Source organism: Oreochromis niloticus, linkage group LG4 (genome assembly GCF_001858045.2).
Source record: "Oreochromis niloticus isolate F11D_XX linkage group LG4, O_niloticus_UMD_NMBU, whole genome shotgun sequence".
In the NCBI taxonomy this organism is placed as follows: Eukaryota; Metazoa; Chordata; class Actinopteri; order Cichliformes; family Cichlidae; genus Oreochromis; species Oreochromis niloticus.
Genome location: NC_031969.2, coordinates 29,545,195 through 29,572,125, shown reverse-complemented (window position 1 = coordinate 29,572,125; position 26,931 = coordinate 29,545,195). Strand labels below are relative to the sequence as shown.

Sequence of the window (26,931 nt, the reverse complement as noted above, 5' to 3'; positions counted from 1 at the left end):
TCAAAGGTACCAGCAGATTAAAAATAAACCACACTAACAAAAGTCCTATCATTATGCTACCCCTTTGGAAAAGGATCACAACTAAAAGCTTTTTTCTTTTGTTTAAACTGATGACAAATAATGTTTTAATGATGTTGAGCTTTAAAAGAAAGAGTGGCCTAGAACCCCCTCTAGAGTCTTCACCATAAAACTGCAATACAGGTTCACGCTCAGTCCATCTACTGGGTAGAGGTGGAACCTGCACGCAATTTGCACTCATGCAAAATAAATTGAGGTATGCTGAATGATGGAGAAGAGCGGGAGGACACACATTCCAGGTTCAGAGGAAGGCAGAGGGAGCTCGAAAACTTACAAAACCATTGGCCATAATGCGGTACAGGCCTTTCAGCGACTCCACGTCTTTGTTCGTGAAGAGAAACTGAACCATCCGAGAGTTTCTGAAAAGGTGACCTAAGGTTGTCTACGGAGAGAGCAGGGGGGGATATGCATCATTCATTAACGCGTCACTGTTGCACATAAACAAAACAAAAGAAAACAGTATAAACACATGGTCTCACCAGCAACTGCTGTGGAATTAGCTGCATAATGAGCTTCTGTGGCCACTGGTCTGTGTTTCTGTTTAGAGACAAACGTGCAGAGTCACGGCGTGAACAAAAACATTTCACCACTTTTAACATCCAGGGTGTCTGATGAGCTACTCACAGATTTTCTCCCGGGTTGACGTGCACCTGACATGGCAGGGATCGCGTCAGCTTGGTGGCCGAATCCATGGATGAGGCTTTAGGTTTCTGCATGGGTAACAGAGGGGCGAGTGTGAGACAAAAAGAAGAGGGGAATTTAGAAAATTTGCTTTAAGAACTCGTCTAGAAGGGCACAGAAAACATTACTTAAAGCTCAGAGAAAGCTTATTCCAAGACATTTCTGTGATCTTTCAAACCACGGCCGACTCACTTAAACCAAAATTAAAATACAGAGTAGGCAGACTGGATGTAGTTAAACTGTGAAAGTTCTTGTGGCTGAGCACATTATGTATTAAGTTTAGTGTGGACATGGAGAACAAAGAAATCAGTAAGAGTGCAGAGAGAACAAATATATTTTTAACACTTTTATATAAGAATTCGCACCTCTAGCCCAACTTCAAAAAAGACCTGATGGTGTGTTCTTACTGTCCCTGAGAAAACAACTGAAAAAGCCCAAGTTCAGCCTGCAGAGTGGACGAGATTTTTACTCTTTCACAAATAATTAAAGGGAACTGGGAATTTTCTATTTTGGTCTGTTTTTTAAGTCTGGGAAAAGCTTAAAAGTGCGTCGTTGCAGCCAGTTTATGGGGTGCATTGTCGATAAGGCTGTTACAATATTAGATGTTCACTATAGAGCTATGATGGCCAAAATAATTTATACCAACTAGAACAGTTTTTGAAATCTGGGAAAAGAAATGAGTGAACAATAACATAATTTTATAAGTCACATGAACTTTTAATCTTAATTATTGTGGTCTTTTGCAAATGAAATGCACTCAAAAAAGCCCTTAAAGGAAACCTAAAATGCTCAGGACATTATTATTCTTGCACTCAGTCGATTTGCAAGATTCAGTTCAAAATAATTCTTATTTATCGTTTTCTGGGCTTTCAACCTAACAGATGATCCTCTATATTAAAAAAAGCAGCTCTTTCCCTTCAGTTTAAGACAGTTTTTTTCTGATTGGCTGCCACTTAAAAATACAAGGTCTGAACAGCAGATAGGTGGGACACCATATGAGGAATATCCACTTTCTCTGACATCATACAAAAGATAAGGAAAAACATAATATATTCCCTTTAAGCAGCCAAAGGCTAGTGCCATTGAGTTCTATATTTAAGAGGAGACAGAAAGAACAGATCTCTCTAAAAACAATCACTAAAGGCCAGACAAAAAAAAAAAAAAAAAAAAAAAAAAAAAAAAGGTATTTGATTTGTGTGTGAATTGTGCCTTAAATAACAGATTTTTCACCATAGTCAGATCACTCTCAATTCTGAGTTTCAGACAGTCTGATACTGAGCATTTAGAGCGGTCTGAAGCAGAGCTTCAGGCTCACCAGGATTACGTGTACATATGCTGACCTCATTATTGAAACCATGCATTCAACGCTGCAATACAGCACAACTTTAACCATAACTGTGCAAATTAAACAGACAGTTATGGTGCTGGAACATTTGCAGTATTATCACGTGTATTACTACTAATAAATCATTAAATTAATTAATTGATCAATTAAAATATCAGGTATTGTTAACACTAGAAAATCTGAACACCGTAAAATTTAGAAAAGTGACCGTTATGCATCTCTGTACTTATCAGCACACGCAACTCTCAATAATTTCCAAAATATTCAGAGAGCCCAAAGATGTTACTTGGAGAAAAATGTCTGTGATTGCAGTTCATAGGACCCTAGTCAGTTGTTTTGTAGGCTTAAATACCTCACAGCTTATTCAGTGTGAGCAATGAACTCCCAAAAGAGTGTGCTTTGGAGTGGCACCGTTCCTATTTGGTGAGTAATGTTGCCGTTTTGGATGTGTTTGACCATCCAACATTCAATTTACACCAGAATGCTCTGACGGGTATCTGGGATTTCAAGTTGGCCTGGGAGCAATTGGAGAATATTGCTGAGGAAAAGGATCTGTGGGCTGCCCTGCTCAAGCCTCTGCCAGTGACCTCAATCAGAAAAAGCAATTTAAAGAAATGGATGGACTTTTAAGATCTAAACAAATTGTCAAGAATTAAAAGGAGGGGGCTCTCTCCAAGCACATCAATGCAGCAATCCCACTGGGAAAACTGCCAGCACTCGTCTTCAGTGCATCAATACAAGATCAATGGTTAATCTATCACATATTAGTCAGGTCTACTATAGACCATTACAAATGTGTTGTGCTGCAGACAAATGGGTTATTTATCTCCAGGGCTTGCTAAGGTGGAGAAGAAAAGGAGCCAGGAATGTGGACAGTAACAAAACAATCTAATCTGCTTTAAATTAGAGGTGGATTTAAAAAGTGTGTCAGTAAACCACAGTGGAAACCGCAAACACCCCACATTTTAGACAAGAAAAGCTTTCATAGAATAACAGATTGAAATTCAGCCAAAAACAGAACATACCATATTAATAACACTGTACTCCGAGGAAGCGCCATCCAAGTGTGCTGGCAGTCCTTGAGAGTTTTTATCAACAACCATTTCTCCAAATGAGTTTTAGTGTCTGCATTGTAATTGTTCTCAACATTACAGATTGCGCCACAGAAGAATCACTTACAGAGCTGAAAGCCTGATGACTTAACTGCAGTAGGAGGCAGCAGATTAAGAGCAATGTTTCATGCTTCTAATTTGTCCACTCAGATCATTTGTGACGGTTTTGTATTTTCATAGACAAGATTTAGATTCTCCAGAGCTTCTTCATTCTTATTCCTGTCCGTTTAACCGACTTGGATAATTTTGACAAACAGAAAACGGGGGCTGGAGTCGATGCAGGGAATTGATCCGAGTCTGTCCACTAAACACAAACACTGGAAGACCTCATGAGTGTCGCATAAAAGGCATTAACATCCATTTTCCTGGCTCAGCAATGCAACTGTAAACTGAATCGATTTGACCTTGGGCAAAAACCAATAGAAGTAGGACAATAAAATGATGTGCAATTAATCAAGCTGTACAATAATCAATGGCAGGTGGTTATTAAGACTTACTGCTGTGATAGGTCCTAGACAGCGGTAGGGCAAGTCTCAGACTGTGCTGGTTTTTATTCTAATCTAATACAGGCTGATTTACAGCAGGGACATCTAATTCACTTATTCTGAAGATAGTTTCAAAAAATACTTATCAATTACAAAAGGACAGAAAATATAAAGCTGAGTCTAGGAGCCAGTTAGCTTAGCATTAGGAATGGAAACACAAGGAACCAGGTAACTTGTCTGTAGCCCCTCTGAAGCTTGCAAAGACGAAACTTTTTAGATAACAACATAAAAATTTTGCACATTAAATAAATGCAACATAATGTCTGTCTAAACCAAGACGTCCAAGGTTCTTTTTTTAAGACAGCTCTCTTCTGATTTGCTCCTTCCTACAAACAGAGGGTTTTGTGCATGAGATGTGAGGATATGAGGAACATCTGCTCTCACTGACTTACAGAGCCAAGGGCAGTGTTGGGTAAAGTAATGCATTAGATTACCCTCCAGCTGAACTAATCAACACACGTTAGTATTACATTTGAGGTAATCAGTTATTTACTTTGTTTTTCCAACCTGTAACTCTTTAATATCTTTCCATATTTGCCTTAATTAGTTTATTTTTGCTGTGACAAAAAGAAAACATTTCTGTTCTCCTCAGACTCCTTTGCATGCTGCAGCACACCAGTAAAAAGTATCAGACAGAGCAGGAAGTACTTTCATTGTTTACTAAAGTATCGGTCAGCTGCTAAAAAGCTCTATTTCACATTTTAAAGAAACATCTGCAAGCTGACTGGTAAATGGAGCTCCACAGTGTACTGGTGGTGAGGCCCACTGAGGAGGAGAATGATTAGCTGTTAGCAGTTTTCCCAGACCTCTTTTGTCTGAACTCTGATGACTTAAGTGATTCTTTCCTTGATGGTTTTACTTTCTGATCACCAAGCTCTCAATAAAAGTAAGACATCCATTTATTTCCCATTGAATGAACATTAACTCAAAATCAAAGAATCTGTTTTACCTCTTGCCACTCAAGAACGCCAGTCCAGGCCACTACTTTATTGGTGACACCTTGTCCTTGTGAAATTGGGTTTGGATTGACTTGACTTCCAGGCTGTAAGGAAATTAGAGGATGTTATCAATACAACACTTTTCCAGGAATAAAGAATTACTTCTCAACTCATAGGAAAACCAAGTATTTCAATAGTAAAACATAATTCTTTAGAGCTGATCGAACTACATTATTAGATGTAAGCTTTGACTCATTTTAGACAATTGAATCTGTTAAAAAAGGAACATTAATAAATGAATTGGAAAACGAGGGGGAAAAAACGCTACCCACAATGATTTTCTAGGGAATAGCGACTCTTATCTGGTTTTGATCTGATAGTAGTAGTAGTAGTAGCATTTAAAATTCATTTTGATATTAGGCTTCAGACAGTGCGCTGGTCTGAAAACTCAGCTCAAGGCTGCTGCTTGCAGAGCATCACCAAGTAAAGTCCTAAGTCTTTCTAAGTGAAGCAGGGCTATTTACATGTGAGAATGTCAGTATGACTTAATCTTTGATAGAGTTTACAGGGGTGAAAACAGCAAATTACACCTATGATAACCCAATATTTTTTCAGCCAACTTGAGAGTATATTTGACCCACAGAGGCTGATGCTCCAACCACTCAATTAGACCGATTTATTGCTTCCTTAATCAGCAGTTTTCAGCTCTGTGTTGGGATAATTGGATGGGGGTTTTTTCCCCCCCACAAAGATCAATTAGCCTTTTCACAAAAGAAACCTGGATTAGGAAACACAATATGCCACTGGAACATGGAATGAAAATGAACTTCTGTATGCAGAGTACTGTATACGTCTTCAGCATTAGTCCAACTGTTTTTTTCCCCCTTTTCTTTTCTCTGGGTTTGAACAAAATGTGTAAACAGAACAGAAAAATAAAGGCATGAATATGACTCAGGTGTACAAAAACACCACTGCAATTAATCTGATGAAAGTGTTTTGCAATGTGCAACTGTCAGGACAAGTCAGCATTGGAAATAGGAATATATACACTTGGAGGCCAATGTTTCCAGTGTACTGGACAACATGGAAGTAGTTCTTTAGTTACATGATATCACGATTGATCGCCAATATCCCCTATATAGAAAAACACTTCTTGTTTTTAGTAGGGATGTGTGCAACTATACGACTAATTGTCACTACTCAGCACCAGACGTACTACTCATTTAATCCAAGTCTTGTTAAGATTTTAATTGATGTGAAATACCAGTAAATTGTTGTGTCCTAAATGTTATGCAGATATCTTATTGCACCATTATTGTTAGTTCTTTTAAAGGTGAAAGAATGAGCTCATGGATACAAGTGGAAAAAATTAGCTTTCTCCAAAGGGCAGATGGGCTTTCCCTTAACAGTATGGTAAGGAGTTGAGTCATTTAGGAGGGGCTCCGAGTAGAGCCGCCACTCCTCTACATTGAAAGGAGTCAGCTGAGGTAGTCCTGGATATAAAGTTGTCCGGCCAGGCATGTCCTACTGGCAGGAGGCCCCAGGTTTGGCCCAGGACACAGAGAGATTATATCTCTTGGCTGGACTCGATGTTTCCCTGGATAAGCTGGAGGAAATGGCTAGCAAGAGGGGGGTCTGGGCTTCTCTGCTTGGGCTGCTGCCCTGCAACCCAGCCCCAAATAAGTGAATTGCTGGATGGTTTATCATTTTGCTATTTTAGATTTTAAATTATATTAAAGAGGTTGTCATGAATTTTAGAGCAGCGTGCATCACATTCCACACTTTTTGGTCGCAGTTTATTCGTTTTTTTGGATGTTAATTTGTCACCTTTTATTAATATATGAACGTCTTGTAATATGTTTTCAGACCCTATCTAATATCGGTTTATTTAAAGTGTTTTTCTTCTTCATTGTCTGAAGTATACTGAGTTTGTCATCGGTGGTCAGACCCAGCTTCACTGAGTCTGTCTGAGCTACCAGCTTTGATCTCTGCAGCTTTGGTTTTTCCAGGGACACATTACAGAGCTATGGTTCTTCTTATCTAACTCTTAGCAACACAAGAAATACGAACAGTTTCCCAAATGTAAAAATAATGCATTTATTGCTTTGTTTGCAAATTCCTGTATTTCTAACCCTTAAAAGGGGGTTGGAAGTCGAAAAAGGTGCCACAGAAATGCTACTGTGACAGAAATTACCATAGTGGGCGGTGCAGATGGTTGCGTGGTCTGATTTCCAGAGGGTTGTGGCTGCTGAGGGAGTGGCTGTGGCGGCTGGCTGGGCACTGGCTGTCCTGGGGGTGGGACTGGCTGCTGATTGGGAGTAACTGGTTGGATTGGCGTATTTACCGTACTCACTGTTGATAAGTTCGGCGGAATGGGCTTCACTACAGGGTGACTGGGAAATGGAGGCCCTTGGCTCATTCCTGGGACTGAAGGAAGGAACGAAGGCATAAAAAGACAAGACAGACATAAAAATGCATAAATCTGAACAATAATATCCATATCAATATGCCGTAAGGTTAAACACCAAGGCATAATCACACATGGTCTATGTAAACACAGACACACTGCAAGTAAAAGCTTGGCTAGTATAAATTGTTCACAAAGACCCAAAGAGCCCTCTGGTAACTCACAGCGATTCTTCTGGCTGTTGGCTGCCTCCATGACTATCTGTGCAGCCACCTGAGCAGCAGCCAGAGACGTATTCTGTCAGCGGGCAGATTAAAGGAAGACAATGCTTGGTAAAACGTTTTAAGGGAAGAAACATAAGCACCACTGTCTGAAACCCAGCCAAAAGCAGGCAGCACGAATTAGTCTCCAGCCAGCTTTACACTATATGGCTGCTTGCCCATTACCTGATAAGGAGGGGTTGTGTTTATTGGTGGAGGGGGCTGTGGAGTTCCAACAACAGGCTGACTACTAGCCAGCACCGGAGGAGGGATGACAGGTTTGTGCGGCCCGGGTCCTCCACCTGCAGAAACTAGAGAGAGACGGGGAGGTAAGCTCATAGTCTGTACATAAAAGATGGCTGCAGCCATCGGGACATCACCCATTGTTTAGTGAAGTCCAGTTGAAAAGGTACAAGCGTTTTTTTGTTTTGTACTTCTGACAACTGGAAGCATGATATGTATTTATGAGTCCGATCACAGAGATGTGTCGGAGTAACCTTGAACAGTAGCTAAGTCTTTAGAAATTCCTTTAAGAACTACAAATAAATAAGAGCTCAGAGTGAAATAAAAATCTCATATAAATGGATGATTCATAAACTGTGATGTACAAAGTTACAGTCATGTTTCAGTAATTTTAAAATTAGACAGAAATAACCAGAATAAATAGAGAATGCAGTTTTTAAAAGATGATGTCATCTATTAAGGGGAAAAAGCTATTCAAACCTGGCTCTGAGTGAAAAACTAAACTTAATAACTGGTTGTGGCACCCTTGGCAGGAAGAACTGAAATCAATCATTTATGATAAATGTAGAATTTTTTTTTAAAAATTCAGCAGGATGGCAGTCATGCCAAAGCATTTCTGATGGATTTAAGTCTAGACTTCAACTAGGCCACTCCAGAAACTTCATTTTGCACTGTTTTTTTTTTTTAGCCATTCAGAAGCAGAGTGACTGGTGTATTTTAATGCATGCTCAATCATCGAGGTAAGGAAAACCCAGAAAGTTCATTTTGTTCATCTGAATTTACAGTGGGAACTTCTTGAGTTTCCGCTAACAGCAGGTATCCCCAAACTTCTAAATGGTACAGTTGCATTATGACAAAAACTAGCACCATTGATGGGTTGTGAGCTCAGTTTCATGATTGTTAATATGCAAGTTGTCATCAGCATGGACAATGGCGATGACAAGTGAGGTGTTTCAGATCACTTTCTGCATAAAACTTCAGGGTACGAACTGATAGTCAGACGTTCTCCTTCACGATTTTCAGAAAGAGCAGAATTCATAGTTCCTCAAATTTTGCAAGTTATCCTGGTCCTGAAGCAGCATCATACTACCACCACCATGTTTGACTGTTGGTATGAGATTCTTTTTATGAAATGCCATGTTAGTTTTATGCCAGTTGTATTCCACAGAACATTTTTCCTAAAACTCTTGGGGTTCATCAGGACATATTTTAACAAACGTGAGATGAGCCTTTGTGCTCCATTTGGTCAGCACTGGTTTTCACCTTACAATTCTCCCATTTTGCCACATGTTTCTTTTCTTTTTTTTGAATCATAAGTGTAGCCACGACCGTAACTGAGGCAAGTGAAGCCTGCAATTCTTTAGATGTTGTTTTGGGTCCTTTTGTGACCTCCTAGATAAGTCATTTATGCCCTCTTGGAGTAATTTTAGTAGGCTGGCCACTCCTGGTTAGGTTCACCACTGTTTTTTCCATTTGTGGATAATGGCTCGCAGCATGGTTCACTAGAGTCTAGGCCTGGGTTTGGCCCATAAAAGTGAACTCAGCTTTCAAAAAATGTGATTACTTACAGTGAATTCATGACTTAACAAGGGAGGAAATAACTTTTTTTTCACATAAGGTCAGGTAGGTTTGGATAACTTTTCTTCCCTTAATAAATGAAATCATCATTCTAAAACTGTTTTTCCTTTGATCATCTTTGACTAATATTAAAAATGTTTTGAAAAGGTGAAATGTGACAAATATGTAGAAAACAAGAAGGAGGCAAATGGTTTTTCCACAGCATTGTACACTTGTCTACTCCCGTATTAAACATCAACCTCCAGGGCTAAAAATGTCAAAGTGGCAAAACTACAGTTCCAACCAAGCGGACAACTTAGCAGTCCATTCTCAAATCTAAATAAGAACAATTCCTCCACCCAAAAACCAGCATGATGGCACCCAATGTGTAAAAGCTAAGGCTTTAAAATGAGTCCAAATACCTTTAAATATCACTGTGTATCAAAACTTGAAAATTCATCAAGGCTTATTGTTCCACAACATATCTTTAGTATAAGAGCAAAAAATAAAAACAAAACACATGTTCTACAAGTGGACAAGGCGTAGTTTTCTCACCAGGAAGCGAGATGCCTCTGACTAGGACCATGTGGAAGGGATCTTGACTGTAGTCAGGAAGAGATTCAACTGCCCCCCCTACTGGTGACGCACGTTCAAACAAAGCCCTTAGAGGGGGCAGCTTCCGAGGAGCCACAACAGAGAAATGAATTCCTCTCTAAAAAAAAACAAAAAACAAAAACAAAAAAACCCAACAAATATATATCAAGGTTAATACTATGATTATATCTAACCCAGTAAAAATAACCTTCACCAAAAAAAGCCAGCCTGTCCTCCAAGTATCTACTGAGGACAAAATCTGTGTTTACTTACATCTCTGATGATTTTGACCAGGCTGTCTGCTGTGCAGCCAGTGTAGCTGACACTCTCCACAGCAGGAAGCAGGTAAGGAGGGGAATTACACAGCAGCACGCACACTTTGTGGGTCTGACCTCTGCAGCAAAAAGTTTAGATTTTCATCACTACTAAGCCAATACAAAGAAGAAAATTGGTATTGTTGTCATTGTTTTTTTCCTTTTACTTGAATTTCATAAGATATAAGAAACATTTTAAAGATTATTTTAGCAAGAAGAGCCAGTTATTTTGGGGATAAAGGAATATTTTTATTATCATGATTCAATCATGGTTTTGCCTCTTAAAGAGAACCTTATACTTTTCCTTGACCATTAATTTGGTGAATGTTCATCTATATAACCAAAGTTACATGTGGCCAAAGCTTTGAAAATGAGGTCAGTTTATGTGAGTGTAATTTGTGTGAGGTGAAAGCTCAGATTTCAAAACTGATCTAAACACTCAAATTCATTTTTTTCTATTTTTGTTTCATAATAATGATGATAACAACAGACATTCTTAATATATTCATCATAGACACTGAGAGCACCGAGGCCCCACCCATTTGCCGTTTTAAGCAGGTATTTCAAAGAGGAAGCCAATCAGAGAAAACTGGTTTAAAGGTACAGGGAACGATGCTAAAACATGTCTTTTCAGAAAGAAGATGAACTGCCGGGATGCAAATATAAGAAAAATAAGGATTATTGAACTGAGAGGTAGCAGCTAAAACAGCTTGTTTAAACTTGCTATTCTAAAAAAGCTACTCTGGTAGGCCCAATACAAACATGGAGCTGGAAAAGAGAAAAAATAAGTGCCAAAATTAGCTTCTCACTGCCTTTTACCAAGTTGCCTTGGATGAAAAGATTCTGCCTCTAGGTTGGTTTTATCAATGAAGAAAAAAAAAAACAAAAAACACAAATACAGGCTTACATCTGCTCCCTCATTTTCTTAAAGTCATCGAAAAGCTGCAAGGCCACAGAAAGTCCCTCTGCAATCAGACTGCAGCTTTCTGCTCCACCTCCCATAAACCTGTGTGAAAAAAAAAAGTGTGATTTTCTATGATTTCTCTTCATGATTAGAACAAAGGGGCAGTTTAAAAGGTGTAATAGGGAAATAATTTTTACTGGATGTTGTCGATCCAGGAGACAAATTCGAAGGCTGAGCTGGTTGGCGCGTGACACTGGACATATGACTCCGGAGCACAGTCCACTGTGTTGAAGACCACAAGGCCATACTGTGTGCCCCCGTACTAGAAAACATAAAATAGTAATAATAAATCATCCACAGAATTCAAAAAAGATATCTGAATTTCAGCAAACAGTGACAGGGAATGCAAGCTAAAGCATTAAAAACAGAGATTAGACTGTCTACAGTGTACCTTGCCTCTTGCCCTATGTCAGCTGGGAAAGGTTTTAGCCCCCCCCAACCCAACCTTAAGTTGGATAAGCAGTTAAAAAGCTAGAAAACAGGAATTAGAGTAACACTCACATCTCCACCAAAATCTGTTTCTGCTGGAGGCCCTCCATTAAAATACCTGTGGTGAATGAAATAAAATTAATTCATAGCTACATGACATTAATGATTTAGGAAACAATGGGTAGCTTTAGATACTTACTCAATAGCTGGAAGTATGTAATTTTTTCTTAAAGATTCAAAGTATGGTCCAAGGTTCGCTGTCCCTTCAATGACAAACACCACATCAGCCACCTGGTTGGGCCCAGGTTTACTGGATGGCTCCATGAGTGCCGAACCTGCCACCATAGATCTAGATACAGAGGAGAAAGTTATCATAGTTTAAAAAAAAAAAAAAAAACTACAATAACAACCAAAATTAGGTGTGAAAAACATTTCTTGGTTAAAAGACATAAAATAAATTTAGTCTGACTCATTTCTTCAACACCAGCATTAGCAGGATTTGGTACATGTAACTCTAAGCCTCTCACCTACCTTTCTATTTTAATGCATTTCTGATACTCTTGAATCTTGATTCAACAAATATAATTCATAATATAATTGACATTGAAAATGACAAAACAATTCTAAAAATCACTTTTGTTAAAACTTGGATGAAAGGCCCTTGTGGTATTTATGGCATCTATTATGATCCGTATGTATACTCTGGAGCACAGTGAGAAGACAGACACATTGGGCTACAATTCAAACCCCTATTCAAAAGTCAGGACAACAGCGTCAACAAAGTTGTGCTTGTTTATTTTCCTTTCAAACTAAACAAAAGCAAAAACATGTAAATTCACTTCACATTTCATATATATTCATTTAGAAAACATTACATTTTAATTTTTTTAATATTGTCCGAACTACTATCTTTAGTGTCTTGATGCATGCTCAATCATCCAGGTAAGTAAATCCCCCAAAATTGATTCTGTTCATCTGGACATATATCTGAAAACGCAAGACCCCAGGTGCAGGCTGTGTAAAGATGCCCCAGAGACAATCCAGCACATAACAGCAGGGTGCAAGATGCTAGCAGGCAAGGCATACATGGAGCGCCATAACCAAGTGGCCGGCATAGTGTACAGGAACATCTGTGCCGAGTATAACCTGGAAGTCCCGAGGTCAAAATGGGAGATGCCCCCAAGGGTGGTGGAGAATGACCGAGCTAAGATCCTGTGGGACTTCCAGATGCAGACGGACAAAATGGTGGTGGCTAACCAACCGGACATAGTGGTGGTAGACAAACAGAAGAAGACGGCTGTAGTGATCGATGTAGCGGTTCCGAATGACAGCAATATCAGGAAGAAGGAACACGAGAAGCTGGAGAAATACCAAGGGCTCAGAGAAGAGCTCAAGAGGATGTGGAGGGTGAAGGTGACGGTGGTCCCCGTGGTAATCGGAGCACTAGGTGCGGTGACTCCCAAGCTAGGCGAGTGGCTCCAGCAGATCCCGGGAACAACATCGGAGATCTCTGTCCAGAAGAGCGCAGTCCTGGGAACAGCTAAGATACTGCGCAGGACCCTCAAGCTCCCAGGCCTCTGGTAGAGGACCCGAGCTTGAAGGATAAACCGCCCGCAGGGGCGTGCTGGGTGTTTTTTTTTTTTTTTTTTATATATATATGCATGCTTCCAGCTATTGAGTAAGTATCTGAAGCTACCCATGGATTAAACAGTACAGTACTGACCCCACAAACCAATAGTCACCAGTGGTGTTAGTTTTAGTCATTATGCAAATGCACTGTTTATAACCTGCAGTCAACTGAGATTGAAGAACTCACTTGGTTGAGTGACGAAACGTTTCTCCAACTGAAAACGCAAAGTCCATATGAACAGCTTCAACTTTTTGGGATACCATCTTTAGCGTTACCTTGTTTAATTTCCTGTTTGATCTCTTACCTTAATTCGAGCTCGATTATCTATGTTATTTGCTTTTTTGCGTTTCTGTTTTGTCAGATACACAAGTAAATCACTCTGAGCTGAAACACTCCAATGTAAGATAGTGATTTCACGGACATCCAGCAGCTACAGTACGATGGAAGCATGTGACTTCACCTCTGTGAAGGTGTAACAGTTTTCTATTCTTTCTCAAAGAAAAACAAAAACAGCACTTGTGTTTTTCAATGTAGCACACTTGCGAGAAATATATTTTCTTTTTTTCCTTTCTTTTTTTTTTTTTTAAACCGGTGATAAAATACCAGATGTTTGCTGCGATAGCTGTGCGCTCCAGTTTTAAAGGTAGGACCTAAAACCTAGCTGGTACTCAAATCGCTAATCATTAATCCATAATTAATATTGCTAATCGACATTATCGCCAAGGGGAGGTAAAACGCAAGCTAACGAAGTCAACAACAGCTGAAGTGCGCACAGCTTTCGTTTTAGCGTTAGCTAGCACAGCAAACGTCAGTGAGCGATTTAAGCTAATATAGTTCAAATAGCCCCAATTAACAAGCCTTTATCAAGCTGTTAAGTGATGTAGACTGACCTGATGGACTGTGGCTGTCCGACGAACCGCTGAACCGGTTGGACCAAACTATAACTTTAAAAATTAACTTGAACTACACAGCACAGTTAGCCTGAGCATTTGTTGTATTTTTGACGGAAGTGACGAAACGACACGCCCACGAGAGGCCAAGAATCTAAAAAAACCCAAAAAACTTTATTAATAACAACAAAGCGGAACATGGCATACATCAGGTTGTCAAGAACACCGAAAGGAGTACAAGGAAAATAAACGAAAACGATACAACTTGGGAATTACCATAAACACAAAATACCAGGGTTTTCAAGCCGTTCTAACACACAAAATTATAGAAGTATATTAAAGTCTTTAAGACGATGACACGGTTTTAAGGTATTTTCAATTCTCGCTGTCCATTACTGAGAAAATGTAATGCTTTATTATCAAAAGTAATCCAGTGAAATTTGGCTTACGACTGGAGAACTTGGATGAGTGAATACACTGTCAATATCACTGTAACCAAGCAAAACGTTCTTCCAGGATAATGAAAAATTAGGGTTACCATGATCAGAAACAAAACGTGAAAGTATGCTCCAGAGATGTTTCGTAAACCAGCAATACCAGAATAAATGAACCACTGTTTCAATATCGGTTTCACAAAAAGTAACAATTCACATTAATACCCCTTACAAAGAATAAAACCAACGCCTGATAGTAATGAAAACTAAACTAAATCTAAACATTTTCAGACATTAAAAAACTAAACCAAAGTATTGCCAGTTCACTAAACTGAGCTTAAAACTCAAAATAAAAATGAAATAAAAATGAAATCTAATTAGAAAATGCAAAACTAATAGCTTTGGTCCTCATCAGTCAAAGATGTTTTTGTCTGGTCCCAAATAGCAGATATGTACCTAAACAAGTGCTTTTGCAAACGTATACCATGCAATAGAAAATACAGCTACAGCCACGACAACAAATACAATCCAAGCATTTCAGATATTCATTTATTGAACAGCAGATTAAATTCAGTGGCACATGTAAATACGGGTCTTTGCAAGCTTAAAGAAGTCCAGTTACCTTGTTTCTTCTATAACTGATAAGAAGAGAATTTATTTGTTGTCTTCTTAGGCTTACTGAAGGCCAAGACCCTGATTATATCCAATTCATTTTGAGTTTATTTTATTTAAATAGCACCAATTCAACAACAGTCAGCTCAAGGTGCGTTCTATTGCAAGGTGAACACAATATTAGACAGAGAGAATCCCAACATTCAGATGATCCCCTATGACCAAGAACGTGGTGACAGTGGGGAAGGGGAGCGTGGAGAGATGAGGATAAAAAACAAAAAGGGACAGAAGACAAAGTTTTGGTAACATGGAGTTGTGACATATAAACAGAAATTCCCCAGCAGTCTGAGCCTATAGCAGCATGAATAAAGGATGGTTAGAGGTCACCTGATCTAGTATGCAGAGTAATATGCACTGGATGATGAATTATATATAAAATGAAAAGAAGTAGGAAACACAGAGACTAAACCGTAAAGTGTTGAGGAGGCAACATGCATGTAAATAATGTCACAATAACATTTAAGAGCATGATCTGTCCAGGTGTTTTCCTAAATGCTAAATTCATCTAGTTCTATTTTGAATAAAAACAACAACAACATCAAAACAATAACAAAAGAAACAAAACAAAAAACAGTCAAGCCATTAATTCTTCATTCACAGTGTTGGTATTTTCTCGCTTCCAAAGGTATGACTAAGTGTTTGGGTCACTTCCAGCCCACGCTTAACTTGGTGGAACCCACTTCATGACTTTTTAGACCATGTCTGGCCCATAAACATTTGCCATTGCCATAACTGATGTGTAAGTGCCCAGAGCAGGCCCAGACGTCTCTGCTATCTGGCTACTTGTAAGCAATTACTGAAAATGAAATGCCCTCAATATATATTGCTCCACATAATGAAGCATGGAGGTGCAGGGTCATCAGTGAATATTGTCTTGGCTCAGACTTCTAAACCTCATCTTTGCTTTTCAGTGCTTTGCCAGTAGCCTGAGTGATGAGGAAGGGCTCCAGTTATCTTTCCTTAAATCTATCTAATGACCAACCTGAGGCAGCCAGAGGGCTTTCCTCAAGGGTAAAACTGAAATCTACACTTTAAAAATCTAGACTTTAAAAATCCAGACAGTTGACTATTACAGACAACAATGGCAGGTGCATTCAGATGAAATCCCTCGAAGTGCAAAGGACAGGAATCACATGTTAATTTGCTTAATACAAACTTGTGCTCAGTACTGAAAAGACAGAAATTGAAATCTTTGAGTGTTGCCACAGCAAAAAACAAAAAAACAAAAAACAGACTATCTTCTCTTTTGTGTTTCGAACAGGGTTCTGAGGACGAACGCTGGAGATATCCAAGTGCTTTTGATCCAGACCTCCAGCAGATGTCAGCAAATATCTAGCGATGATGAACTGATGATGGTCTTATCAGAGAGCAGGCTACAGATTTTAACCTAAAGTTCCTTTAATTTAGTGTCAGACTGTTTATCTATAGTAGCTATGTGTCTAGAGTAAGTTACATATAGGAAAAGCTACCAAGACAAAATCCATGGTACTGAGAAAAACATCTTCACCACAAAGCATGACCTGTGATTTTTAGGCTTGACATGCTTAACCTAGTTGTTGCTTTTTTCTGGATTTCATGGTTTCATAACTTCATTGTTCTATAAAAAGGCTTTCTCATTCCCCTTGCAACCTCAGTGCTGGAAACAAGAATATAATTACCACAGCAGCTATCGGCACATTAACTGCTGTCAGATCAGCACAATACACCAGAGGCTAACCTGTAGTTGTAACACATCGGCATGCTGCTTCTGTGGGTCCAACAATAGCATCCCCTTCCCTGTGGTAATGCCAGCCAGTCAGTCAGCTTAGCACAGCATTCAGCAAAGCGCTTCAGAGCTAATCAAGCTCAAACCCTCCCACAGAAACAATGCTCCACATCAATTTAACCTAAATTCTAAGGAGGGCAACAAGCTGTGGGCTCAAGCAGCTTTTCCATTTGGGCGTCAGTAAGCAAGAACGCTTCAGGCGACCTAAAGAAAGTTCATCTGAGGGAGGGTTTATGCCCAAGGCTACCCCCTGGATGCAAACATTAGCTCCCCCACAGAGCTTTTTTATTTTGAATGAGCATCATGGCCAAATTAAACTGACAGAATGGATGGTGAATGTTCGTGTGTGTGTGTGTGTGTGTGTGTGAATGTGCCTGCGTAGGCATCCCTTTACTTTGCAACTCTGATGCTTTCTGCCGCTTAGAGGAATATACAGTGTGTCTCGCTGCTTTGAACTTCAACTCACACAATGCCAGCAGTTGCCAAGCAATTACAGAAGGCCTGCTTTCTGTGTATGCCTTTGGAAGACCAGACAGTGTTTTCTTTTTTTTTTCCTCTTATGTTCCTTGTTTGGTCAGAGAATTACATAATACAATATGAATCAGAAATATAGTTGGTGCCGTAGCTATCTATGTCTGCAAGGTCCAGGTGGTGTGGTAAAGACAATCCATCTCCTGACATTGGTACCCAGCTGGGATGCTGAGGGCCAGATGGTCGCCTCACAACAGGTAATCACAGCCAGCATGCTGATACAGTGGCATCCACACAAATAGGTTACCAGACAAATAGGTTACCAGAGGCGTTTCCAGGAATGTGAAAGAAAAGCAGCCAACAGGAAATCGTAATATTTGATCAGAAATAAATCCAATGTAGAAAAATTTGTGTTGAAAACCTTGGGTGTGATTTGTAGGCTTGTGTGCAACCTGAAACAATGTAATACATAAAAAATTGTGCTGCACAAGAGCCTGAAAATTGTTCAGCATTGGATAACTATTTTGCAAAGTGGTGAAGTAGCAATGTCAAAATCTGACTTAGTATTAGTATGAAAAGTTTTAGCAATAAATAAGATACCTGAAGTAAAGGGAAGGGGCCTTTCCAGAAGCACAGGCATTATATTGTTAGATCACAATTATTCATTAATGTGTAAATCACTTTAAACTATAAAAAAGATATTAAAAAAACAAAAAATAAAACAAAAACATATAAAAAAGGCAAAATTTAAATTTATGTTTTAAAATCATATCTAAAAGCTTTAAAATAAATGACATGGAGAACAAAGTACAATATTTGGATCCAACATATAGTGAGTTGGAAGCAGAAAGTGGAGTAACATAGATATATTTAAATGAATGCATTAAAATTGTATTTGTGTCATTAGTTCAAAGATAATTAATTCAGTTATATTATGGTTAGACAGCTCCGTCCCATGACCTCCTCTGGACACACCCCTGCACAGAGTATTAGATCTGATAGTATTTTTTAAAAATCTTCATAGAAAATTACCTTTTTCTGTGAAATCATGGACCAGCAATGAAAAGTAATAAAATAAAGTTTAATTATGGATTTTACCTCAGTTTCTAATCTTGTACAGAACTTCCTGAGCATTCATCATTTAAAGCCATGCATGCGGCAATTTAATGTCAGTAGATGTTTTACATAAGTTTGTGCTCATCAGGTGAATAGCAAGTTCCTCCATGGCAGCAGTTTGCAGAGAAGGTCAGATCCTGGGGCTCACTCCTGTATTAATACGCTGCTCCCCTGCAGAGGCAGGCTCCTCTAATACTCCTGCTGGCTGAAGTTTCCACTTGCGTGCACTCATTGAATTCATTATTTTGAAAGGTTTCGGGTATTATTTATAGTGTTGGAATAAAATGTTAAAAACTGTATACGTGGCATAATAAGTGGTTGGCGTACTTTCAAAACGAGAAAGCAAAAGTTGGGCGTCACGTAAAGGTTTCCGGCGCGCTGGAGACACAGGTTTAATGTCGTGGCATAAAGTGAATTTCAACATGTTACATAAAGATTGGGCTCCATGCAGATGGCCCTGTCAAGAAAACTATAAAACCAAAGCATCACCCAGAGCTACTGCATACATCTTTAATGATGCAGGCGAATTCATTATCATTATGTTTAATAATCAGATATATTTGCAATAAGGGTTAATGCATTGCTGTCAGCTTTTAGATACCTTTAGATCTGTCCCTCCAGCGTGATACACACAGCTCTATGCTACACACACATACACACACACTCCCACACCCAGTGTCTCACTTGCTCCCCCCCTCCCTCCCTCCTCTCTGCCTCTTTCAGTTCAGTGAACTGAGTGAAATGTCTTTCCGACTAAATGATTTTTTTTTTTACACGGTGGGAAAGTTGCCATGGAGACAGCAACCCCCCCACCCAGCCCCTCCTCTCATTTTTTGCTCAAGAGTGTAGCCCATTAAAGCTGTGCTAACTGGTCGATGTCACGTGTGTGTGTGTTTTTTGCTCTTCTTGAACTGTTAACACTGTCAGTATGCTGCAGGTGCCCCTTTATGAGTGTGTCTATATACAGAACTAGCCTCCTCCACCTCCTCCTGTCTCCAGTTCCACACATCCTGCATGCAGCTATTGCCTCTCTCCTCCAGGTTTTCCCATTTGTGTTCTCCTCCTCCTCCTGTTCTCTTCCTCGCTGGCATTCTGTGGCTCTTCATCCTCCTTCATTTGTTTAATCCCCCCCCTAATCCTCCTTCTCTGTCATTCCTCTGCACATCTGAGCTTCCTCTTCCTCCTCACTCTGCTTTCTGCCGAAACACCGGAGGTGCAGCTTGCTGCTGGTGGGCTTTAACGAGGGATAATAACCACATGACAAATGATATGAGTGATTTTTCTAAAAGAAAGGGAGACAAAATAGAAGTAGGAGTGCAGATGTGGGTGCGCACACAGGGCAGGCGATGGTGCGCCACGTTGCATTTAGGCAAAATGTGGCCACAATAAAGAATTCATGACAAAGTGGCTGAATAATTACATGCGACGTAATGCACAGCTGAAAGTCTGAAAACTCAAAAAATAAATAAAAAAGTTGGGTTCAGGCAGTCTCTATCCAGGTCTTACCTCTATGCCTGAGGCAAATATACACTGTGGACATGTGAAATGCTCAGAAGTTTGTGAAGTTTGTATATTATATATAGCATGTAGCGCACTGCCTGGCATCTGTGACAGCCCAGTGCATCAAGGAAAGTAAGAAACACGAGGCTGGATGATACATATCCTTTATTTCCATGATCATTACTTCAGCCACACTGTTACTTACACATTCACAGACATCCTGCGACCTGGTACAGCTGTCCCGACTGAAACGATCGCCCTGGCTTAACCTCTCAATCAAAATACTCAGCATTAACCAATAAAAAAGTAAACCTCTTGAATAAATTATATATAAAAAGAACAAATGAAAATCAAAAGGAATACCAATTCGAGAAAGATAAATACAGCATAAACAATCCTTTTTCTTCAGTGTTGTTTTTGACCACAGAGATAAACATCTGCTAGATCTCCTTTTAGTCGTCATTAGTAGTATTAGTATCAAGTTCTTTGTCAGATTTTGCTTAAAGCATCACTTATATAATTTTCATTGCATCAAGTTGACATCATTCATGTTAATATAAGCATGCAAACATGTTTCCCCATGACCATTCGGAACTGCACAAACGAGAGAAGACAGCGAGGGGGAGAATAGGGAGGAGGACGGAAAGGGTGGGGTGGGGTTGTCGTACACAGAGAGAAAGAAAGAGGGCAAGATGGGGGCGTGAGGTGGGTGTGAGTGAGAAAGCTGAAGGAACTGGGGAGGAAAAAGTAGAGCAGGAAAAATGGATAGGTGACGGAGAGGTGCAGGAGGAAAGGTAAGGACTGCTGGAGGAGAGAATGAGTAATCAGACAGACAGAAACAGAAAGGGAGGGGTTTAGATGGGGGGGGGGGGCTAGGCGGACAGAGGGAGGAGGAGAATAAGGGAATGTGCTGGCTCCAGTATGAGTTTTGCAATCTATCACAAGGCAGTAACACTAGGGCTAAATAGGGTAGACACAAGCAGAGAGAGAAGGAGAGAGGCTGGGAAAGGAGGAGAGTTTATGGGGCCTCTAGACCGATGGATCAATACCATATCTACTTATACAAGCTGATCAATAACCCCCCATCTGACAAACAACACAAAATACTTTCAGATATAATTATAACCTCCTGCTACCTTCATTGATCCAAAGGAAAACTAGACCCCCCCCCATCCCCAAACTGCACGCACAAAATACACACACGTGTGTGTTTGTGCACGTGAGGATGAGACTGAAATGGCAACAATACAAGTAGCTGCAGTGAGGTGTTGTACTGTTTTGCTGAGGTTACAGTGTGGTGACAGACATGGCTTTGAAAAGTCTGTATCGGTTTACACAAGTAGTGCAGATATTTCAAGCGCTCGTTTCTCACAACACCTCCTCCCTGATGTCTCGTCTTTATGGGGATCTAAATTTATCTTGATCTGTATTTTTCCTTAAACCTTTTATTTTTTGTTGCCTTCCTTCTCATGAATGTAATCAAAACGCACCCAACAATTAAAATGATCAATCCCAACGCCGTCCTGATTTTCCCTCGGACATACAGTACACAAACTACTGAAAGAAGTACACAATCAACACAGTTACTTACATCAGGCAAAGGGTGAGAGAGGAGAGAAGGGCTGAATGATTGGCAGCTGATTTCAGAGACGACATAGACAATACAAACTAATGTCTATGAAAGACAGTGTTTCCCCACCTAGTGCAATGAGGCACGTATAGTACATACACATTCACTCACTCACACACACACACACACACACACACACACACACACACACACACACACAGAAAATGGCTCCTTTGTAAAGACACAACACAAAGTTGGCTCCAAGACGCGCTTTTCACAGTCTGTGGATGCCGGGATTCGAGGAGCGAGGGAGGCAAGACAGGAAATGGACATGGGGGAGGAGGAGGAAAAGGAGGAGGTGAGCACAAAAACGTGTCACACACAAGGTCACAGTGACACACAGGCATACACACACGCACAGACGCGCACGATACAAAACAAACACGCCCACAAACACAGAAACACACACTAATAAAAGCAACACGGACGTGTGTGTCCTCCTAAAGTCTTGTCGGTGACATGATATGGACTAATAATTTTGTCAATTGAAGCTTGAGGAACAAAAACAACAAAAAACACATTGTCTTGGAATGATTGAAAAATAAATTAGAGTGGTGATATCCTTCAGTGTGGGATACATCCTCCAGCTAGTGCACTCCAAACAGATGCTGGTCCAATCCTAAAGCCAGGATTCGTTGAACCCGTTTTGTCCTACATTAGGAAAAGTCTGGCGATTTGGCCTGAAAGCCAGTGTCGATCAAATAGTTCGTGTCTCGCATCATCTCATCCTCAGTGGACCGTAAAAAAAATGGCATGAATGAACTCATTTCCGCATGGTTGCATGTATACTGTTTCACACAAATGACAGAGCAAAATAATCTAAAAAATACTAACGAGCACCATGAGGACTGTGACAAAAAGCATGAGGAAGAGGGACACATTTCAAGGCTATGTAACATGCTTAGACCAATGAGTCTGTCCTCATTTTTCGCTCTTCTGACATCAATAAAGACCACTGGATGCCTCGTCGTCTTTCCTCTGGGGAAAATAAGCGAGTTAACTCTGAAACCAGAGGGTAGGAACCCTGGAGAAGGCGTCCAAAATGGCCGAGAGTATCCACGGTGGATATTTCGTCCTGCTAGTACTACATGAGATGTATTCCTATACAGTACGGCATATACTGTACACTAAAAGAAAAATATTGACATAAGGATTTTCTTCTTTTGTAGTCTGTACAAGGGCATGAACCTTTGGTCCTGTTTGAAATGACCACTCTACGATGGCTTCCTTTTGACTTTTTTTAGTTTTCAAGAGAGAAAGAGTTTGTCACGTCACACTCCTTCTAGATGAAATACTACACTAATCTGAAGCACACATGGACTACTCACATACTACAAACTCTGTATTTGTGTATTTGTGTGTGTGTGTGTGTGTATGTGTGTGTGTGTTTCCTCGCTAGATCCCAAAATGTACACCTGATTTCAGTCCACTGTACCGTTAAGTGTCCACATGTGTTTGTAAATGTGTAGTCTGATGCTCAAAAGTGTAGCTTGTGATGGATGGAGCTGATTTTTCCCCCCTCCAGCTCAGTAAAGACAGCACAGGAGTTGAAGGATTCATTAGCAGGAGCAGAACAGCACTAGCAGTTGGACACTAGCAGTGTCTCCACGTCTCTCTTTCTTTGATGGAGAGAATTATTCACAGATAAGAAGAAAGAAAGCAAAGTCTGGAGCTGTAGAGATGATAATGACCTGAGGAAAGAAGGAATAAGGGGGGAGAAGCAGATTAAGGAAGAGTGTGAGTTAGGGGGAGGGAGGGAGGGGGGGGGGGGTCGAGAAGATATAAACAGCATGCTGTACTGTACGTTTGTAGGGAGGAGGGGGAGATGCATTATATAACCCATAACATCGAGATTATACACATGCCTCTGCCTTACAGCTCCTACATCTGACAGCTCCACAGCTTCCACTTTATCACACACTCCCAGTTAGGTCATGCTTTTAAAGACTTGACTAGTTTTCCAGTGTAAATCTGTCTGGGGAAGCATCTGCTGCACATTTTGTAGATATGTACTACACTTTCAGATTTAAAAAAAAAAGTGCATCCACTTTACAAGCTAAACTCCAGGAGATATTTTATTGCTACCGGAGTGATGATACAAATTACCATATCGTGATGACAAGAAAATAATAGCATGCTCAGAAACCATGGTGTGGAAGAACAAAGTCAGGAGAGACTCACAGTTTTAATCGGAGTGGGGACTGTCCACCACGATGTGTGGCTTTGGGGAGGATGTGGTGGAACTCTTTGACACAAATGTACCGATTGCTTTTTCCTGCAAGGAAGAATACGTTTGGCAATTAAGTTAATTCTTTGTGACAAGAAAACACTTTTAATACATTCAGTTAAAAAAAAGGAAAAAGAAAATGTAAATTTTATACATTATGCTGAAGTACCACAGCTATTAATCTTACTTTGTCTATCATACTTTTAGGTGAAAAGTGTAGTTGCTTATGTCTTAGGCAGAGTTACAGTGCAACGCAGTATTAGGGCCACATTAAGGAAACAAATTATTAACAGCTGCCACAGCTGATATGCCCTCTGCAAAATGCCACGTGTAGAGTTATTGAAGCAACTTGATCGGCTGTCTTCTTGCGTCTTGTGACACAACATACATTCTCTTTATTGGACGAGGGTTGTAAACATCGACATCCTTGCATCTGTCCATTGCCAGCTATTTAATTTTGTACAAATCTGGTCAACTCGTCCAAGTTTGTGTGGTTTTTGTTCTGACCAGATGCAGCTTTCTGCATCTCTTCAACACCCTTATACTTATCACCACACTGTGTGTATGTGCTAAAAGAAAAATCAGTTCCTTGTTACTGAAACCATTATTAAAGTACGATTTCACTAACTCATCTACACGAGGCGTTTTGTAGAGAGTTGGCAGTCGTTTGACTTGAAACGACAGCTTTAATCTTCACATTTCGACTTTTTTCTCAAAATAGTATTTAAGGTTTTAGTTAATCTCCAAATCTAACACATATTTTATCTGTGGCTTGCAGTGCTGTTTATCTATTGTTTTGGTGTCCAGCTGTACAGACTACCTTTTCTTTAATATTGTGGCTTTAGATGACACCTCAGACGTCTCTAAACACTTGATTTCAGATATTCTTTCTACTCACCAACCCTTCTGTGTATAAGGAGTAGCCAATCAGAAAAGGTTGGCTTAAAAGGAGGGATTGCTTCAAAGTAAGACTGCCAAAAAGGCTTGTCTCACACAGAGGATTAACTAAGGTACTGCAAACCCCAGTAAAAGACACAAAAGGGTGTTTGAATCATGCAAAACCCTCCAGTAGAGGCAACAAATAAAAAACTACAAAGAGTTGGAAATTCACGGGTCTCCTTTAAGTTCTAAAAAATCCAGAAAAAGATGCAATTTTCCAGAAATTGAAAGAGATGCTTTTTTTCTGTCTACTGAACTACACCAACCGTAGCAGAGGGAAGGGTGCAGCTACCTGTGACGAGAGGCTCGCGCTTGTGAAAGCGTGGCAGGATGCAAACATTAAAGGCGTCTCACTCAGCTGAGCTGTAACATTAGCTGGCTGCACGCTTCCTCTGGCTGGCAGGTGTTGTTTCATAGAAAGAAAATGGCTTCTACATGAAGCCGCTCAGGTTTGAGGATTTTTTTCCTGAATAACCAGTGCATGTCTTCCAAAAAAAGACATTTCTGCAGAGTTTTCTAATATGGCTCTTTTTTGGCATATCAAAGGCAAAGCAGGCAGAAGCCAGACATTTCTACAGTCAACATCAAACCTCCAAAACTGGATGACTCACTCAAATGGATGAACAGCACTACATGACGGAGGCAAAGATGTAGATTTAGTTTGGGGTGAACTGCCACTTTAAAGGAACAGTGCAACAGTGTACGAGGTATATACGTAAATATGAAAGAGCCAGCAGCTGTTGTTTCATATGGTGGATGTGAGCAGTGTGGGGAAACAGCTTACCTCACTCAGAAAAGATAAGAAAGTCTGTCTGCCGGAAATGATGAAGTTTATCTAAGCCTATCTACATATAATTATGCATTATAGAGATTAGGAGGTGTTTCACACAATGGCACATCCTGCGTAATAATTACTTTTAACTCTCATATGTAAGTACGTTGGACTTTACCTATGGTAGAATGTTTTTAAATTTTATTTTGCTTCTGTTTCTAGCTCTCTAAAGGCCTTTGCTTTTGTTTGACATTTCCACCTGAAAATAGATCCCCAAATATAATCACTAACAGTGGCAAAACCTAAACAACTCTGAGCTCAGTGGAATAGAGACGTTTGGTCAAGAACTTTGAAATGCAAATAGTCCCCTTAATCTTACCACCGTTCCAGAGTGACTCCAGCAAATACTGAGAATTTAACCTTTCAAATTTGACCTAATAAAATCTATAAAAGAGAGCAACGCTGATGTTTGTGAGCCCACTGTACCAAATCCACTGCAACAAATATGAAATTCAGCAACAGCTGCTTCACTTTAAGTCAAAGTAATATTATATGGCTTCTTAAGTGAATGTGTCATGCTCTGCAGCCTGTCGGTGCTCTAATAACAAATACTGCCTGGGACCATTAGAGAGGCCTTCAGAGAGGAAGAGTTTAAACAAAAGCTGAGTAATTATTTCATCACTGCTACTCCTTCCACTCAAACTGTACCATTTCTTCTATGCTAATGTCACTGTTACTATGCTAATGCTAAATAATTGTCATCATATGGTATAAATTATTATAGTTATGCTCAGCACCCAAGCATATGTACTCATAGTGAAAACACACGGATGCACACGCATAGACTCACACGCTCGTATGCTCATTACCTCCACAAGCTGATGCCAGTGCTCTATTGGTTTGCGAGGATTGGCCAGCATGGCAGCCCAGTGCTCCCTCCCCGGACCTTCAGCTTCGCTGCCTACACGACACATCCCTATAACCTCGTTATGACCGATGCTGATGCGCAGCAAGGGCAGGAGGGGTGGAAGCGAGGATGGGAGAGACACAGAGAGAGGGAGAAAAACAAGCAGTTAGAAAAGGAAACGGTTGAAGAGAGGGATTAGAAAAGCAGAAGGAGGGAGACAGGGCTTGTAAGAAGCAGCCACAGAGTCTCATTTATCAACCTTGAGTATTGGGGAAAGAATACAGCAGTTGAGGAAGGGAATTAAATAGCAGCTCACAAATACACACAGCCCTGTATAAAACCTCTGTCAGTGAGGAAACAGGCATGAGCACAAACATACAAAAGCACACACCTATAGAGATGCCAAACGAAGGGCAGGCTACATAATAGGGAGGCGGCGCATTTGTACACAAACACATCAAGCAGCCAAGTGTTGCTGCAAGCGTCAGACAGCCCAACACTGGCAGGGTTA

The 26,931-nt window shown here is 40.1% G+C and overlaps 2 protein-coding genes across 7 annotated transcripts in view; both read right to left on the bottom strand.

The window, feature by feature from the left end:
* med25 (mediator complex subunit 25) overlaps nt 1–14,145 on the bottom strand; it is a 30,525-nt gene extending 16,380 nt beyond the window's left edge. For 3 of the 5 annotated variants that reach the window (XM_005468994.2, XM_025906638.1, XM_005468998.2), the window contains exons 1-14: nt 13,988–14,145; nt 11,667–11,816; nt 11,540–11,585; nt 11,176–11,300; nt 10,982–11,080; nt 10,034–10,154; nt 9,722–9,878; nt 7,553–7,677; nt 7,331–7,403; nt 6,894–7,126; nt 4,711–4,803; nt 703–788; nt 558–615; nt 353–460 (exon numbers count right to left, since the gene is read on the bottom strand). In XM_005468994.2, the coding sequence (XP_005469051.1) occupies nt 353–460; nt 558–615; nt 703–788; nt 4,711–4,803; nt 6,894–7,126; nt 7,331–7,403; nt 7,553–7,677; nt 9,722–9,878; nt 10,034–10,154; nt 10,982–11,080; nt 11,176–11,300; nt 11,540–11,585; nt 11,667–11,812 (1,470 nt within the window). In that variant the 5' untranslated portion in view covers nt 11,813–11,816; nt 13,988–14,145. Of the gene's footprint in view, nt 1–352; nt 461–557; nt 616–702; nt 789–4,710; nt 4,804–6,893; nt 7,127–7,330; nt 7,404–7,552; nt 7,678–9,721; nt 9,879–10,033; nt 10,155–10,981; nt 11,081–11,175; nt 11,301–11,539; nt 11,586–11,666; nt 11,817–13,401; nt 13,540–13,987 lie in introns of those variants that run through there. The other 2 variants (XM_005468996.2, XM_025906637.1) reach the window with 2 other exon arrangements.
* Nucleotides 14,146–20,092: 5,947 nt separating this feature from the next.
* Nucleotides 20,093–26,931, bottom strand: part of syt3 (synaptotagmin III) — a 41,559-nt gene continuing 34,720 nt past the window's right edge. For both annotated transcript variants that reach the window (XM_005468993.4, XM_019358399.2), the window contains 3 exons: nt 26,383–26,512; nt 23,757–23,850; nt 20,093–23,266 (listed from right to left, as the gene is read on the bottom strand). In XM_005468993.4, coding sequence (XP_005469050.1) covers nt 23,761–23,850; nt 26,383–26,512 — 220 coding nt within the window. In that variant the 3' untranslated portion in view covers nt 20,093–23,266; nt 23,757–23,760. The remainder of the gene's footprint in view (nt 23,267–23,756; nt 23,851–26,382; nt 26,513–26,931) is intronic.